Raw genomic sequence first — 2,800 nt, 5'->3', positions numbered from 1 at the left:
CACAGAGAAGATGAGTGTTCTGTCCCCAAACTCTTGTTTGGCAGCCCCTCAAGCAAGCATTGGTCCCATTTCTACACTTTATGGCCATGGCTCGCTGGTGTCTGAATTGGCATCTTGTAAGGAGATACTAAATTATACATTTAACCCCGTCCTTGTCTCCTTTCCACACGCGCCAGCATGTCCCTTTAGATTTCTTATTTGCTATTGGACAAAATACATAATTTTCGTTTCTCAAAGGTTTCCAGGCTTCATAATGGAATGATACCGAAATGTGACTGAACAATGAGACTGCTCTGTCTAAATTGTGTGTGTGTGTTTGATATAAAATATGGAAATCTCTCCAAATAGCTACTATTAAAATTTTATCAGGACGAGAAAAGCCCATTAAGTATGTCAGATGTTCAGAGGAACATAAGTCTTGGCAAAGATGAAGTTGGGTGTTGGCTTAGTTGGAGCAATGTGTGACAAGGGCAGAAGAAAAGGAAATTAGATAAGCATATGGAGCAGAGGTCCATCACTGGCTATTAGCCACAAAGTATAGATAGGGACTCTGGGGCAAGTGATGCTCTGTCATCTTGGTGCTTGGGGGGGTCAACAGTGGGAGGGCTTCTAATGTCCTGGCCCCACTGGTGGACCTCCTGATGGCACCTGGTATTTCTGGCCACTGTGTGACACAGAGTGTTGGACTGGATGGGTCTTTGGCCTGATCCAACATTGGCATCTCTTATGTTCTTAAGACTGGTTCAAAGGGCCCTTTTAATCACATTTTTATGTGATCTGCTCTGTGGATGGTCATTGAACATCTTGAATCGTCCATTTCGTTAATTGTCAGCTAAAGAGGATAAATGTTTATTTTATTTTTATGGTTGACTCATTTGACCTAAGGTCTCAAGTCAGGAAAGTTATTTTTCTTTAGTGAAGGGGAGGTAGTTGTTGATTTCCAGCATTGTGCAGCGGCTTGGACTAGATGACCCGTGAGGTCCCTTTCAGCTCCATGTTTCTATATTCCTTGTTGTTATATGTATATATATGTCTATACGTTAAGAGGACAAATTGTTGACTCTTATTTTTGTATCTTGGATTCCTCTAGCTATTTTGATGTTGGCAAATCATTTTAAAACATAGGCTTGAGCCCTTTTTATATGCAATACAAACGATGTCCTTGGATCACCCCTTTAAACGTAGCTCTTCCTTCCAGTGCCCCCTCTTGAAGGCTTTGTTATGAACAGGCTGCAGGGCGATTACTTCGAAACCCTGCTCTACAAGATATTCGTTTCAATAGATGAACATACGAACGTGGCAGAGGTAAGTCGCTTTTTGGAAGGTAAAAACCAAAGGGATGCTTGGGGGGGGGGCAACATTGGGAAGGCTACTGGAGTTCTGGCCCCACCGGTGGACCTCCTGGTGGCACCTGGGTTTTGGCCGCTGTGTGACACCGAATGTTGGCCTGGATGGGCCATTGACCTGATCCAACGTGGCTTCTTTTATGTTCTTATGATGGCTCCCCTTTGACCATACCCCTCAAAGGCTGTGCTGTGGGGTTCCTGGGGTTTTCATGGACAAAAGCCATGTGGGATGGGAGCTATTTGAAAGGATGGGAATCGGGCAGGACTGAGTGAGAAAGCCGGCTGGATCTAACCCTATGCAGTTTTTCCTTGTGTGGTTGTTTGCCTACATGAATTTGCAGCTGATGACTGTGAGGAAGAGTTATTTGAACAAACTCATAGGGACTCCCTGGCTCACCTTTCACTGTAGAAATCAGTAATGTTATAATGTTAACAGTGTATCATCACAACAACATTCCCTTGGGTAATGGGCATTACTTAATGAGTATACCTTCCATGAGAAAAATAAAGGTCGCCTGAGGCCTGCCATAAAGTCAGTGGGTAATAATAAGGGAGCCACTCTATCTTAACCTTGCTGAACTCCTACCCCACCTATAGCTTTGGGGTGTGAGCTCTGGCTTTATCATTCAGAGTTGCTTATAGAATTACTAGAACAGAGTTTGAGTCCAGTGGCGCCTTTAAGAAGAAGGGCAGAACAGAAAAAGATGTTCTTTGGTATGACAGAAAGTCCAGGATCTTCTTCGTGGTCTCTGTGCTTCACACCAATGGGTTTAGTGCGCCTGCGCTGACCCAACCGGTGCCGTAGCAAGCTATGTTTCAAAGGATTTTCGCGCGAGTCCCACTGAGCATGCGCAGGAACCCCAGCACGCATGCCCAGAGGGGACGGGCGCGGAGATCCCGCCAGTTCTTTCTCTACCGCCGCGTTGAAAGGACCTTTTTGCCTTTCCTCCTGACCGGATAGCTGTTACTGCCTTCGGGCCGTTACCTTATTTCTTGTTTCTTAGGATCATCCTTTATTTTGTTTCTTTACTTCAGTTTCAGTTTACTTTAAAAAAAGAAAAGAAAAAAAAAAGAAGAAGGAAGAAGAAAAACGAGAACTTTTGTTTTTCTGAGGGGAATCTCCTCAGGCCTTCGGGCCTCCCCCCCCCCTTGAAGAGGAGTCAGAAGTGGGGCTTTTTCAACCGCTGTAAGAAGTGTGGAAGTAAATTGGCCCCTCCAGATGGCCATGAACTTTGTTTGTTCTGCTTAGGCGAGTCACACAGAGCGGATACTTGTAAGCATTGTGCTAAATTTTCTAATCAGACGAAAAAGAACCGTGCCGCACGATTAAAGGTCGCTTTGTTGGAATCTGCTCTTCACCCGCCGTCTGCTATGGCGGACCAACCTTCTACCTCACGTGCTGCCGTCGATACCGGAGCGTCGATACTGACAAGATCGACATCGAAGGCCGCTTC

The 2,800-nt window shown here is 45.3% G+C and overlaps 1 protein-coding gene across 1 annotated transcript in view; it reads left to right on the top strand.

Annotated features, from left to right (window-relative positions):
• Positions 1-2,800, top strand: part of FAM91A1 (family with sequence similarity 91 member A1) — a 43,440-nt gene that overhangs the window by 13,422 nt on the left and 27,218 nt on the right. The window contains exon 9 of the mRNA XM_015428955.1: positions 1,214-1,305. Within this exon, the coding sequence (XP_015284441.1) occupies positions 1,214-1,305 (92 nt within the window). The remainder of the gene's footprint in view (positions 1-1,213; positions 1,306-2,800) is intronic.

The sequence above is a fragment of the Gekko japonicus genome, unplaced genomic scaffold (genome assembly GCF_001447785.1).
Source record: "Gekko japonicus isolate JY-2015 unplaced genomic scaffold, Gekko_japonicus_V1.1 scaffold1004, whole genome shotgun sequence".
NCBI classification, from domain to species: Eukaryota; Metazoa; Chordata; class Lepidosauria; order Squamata; family Gekkonidae; genus Gekko; species Gekko japonicus.
Note: the sequence above shows the minus strand (reverse complement) of the source record. Positions and strands in the feature narration are given on the sequence as shown.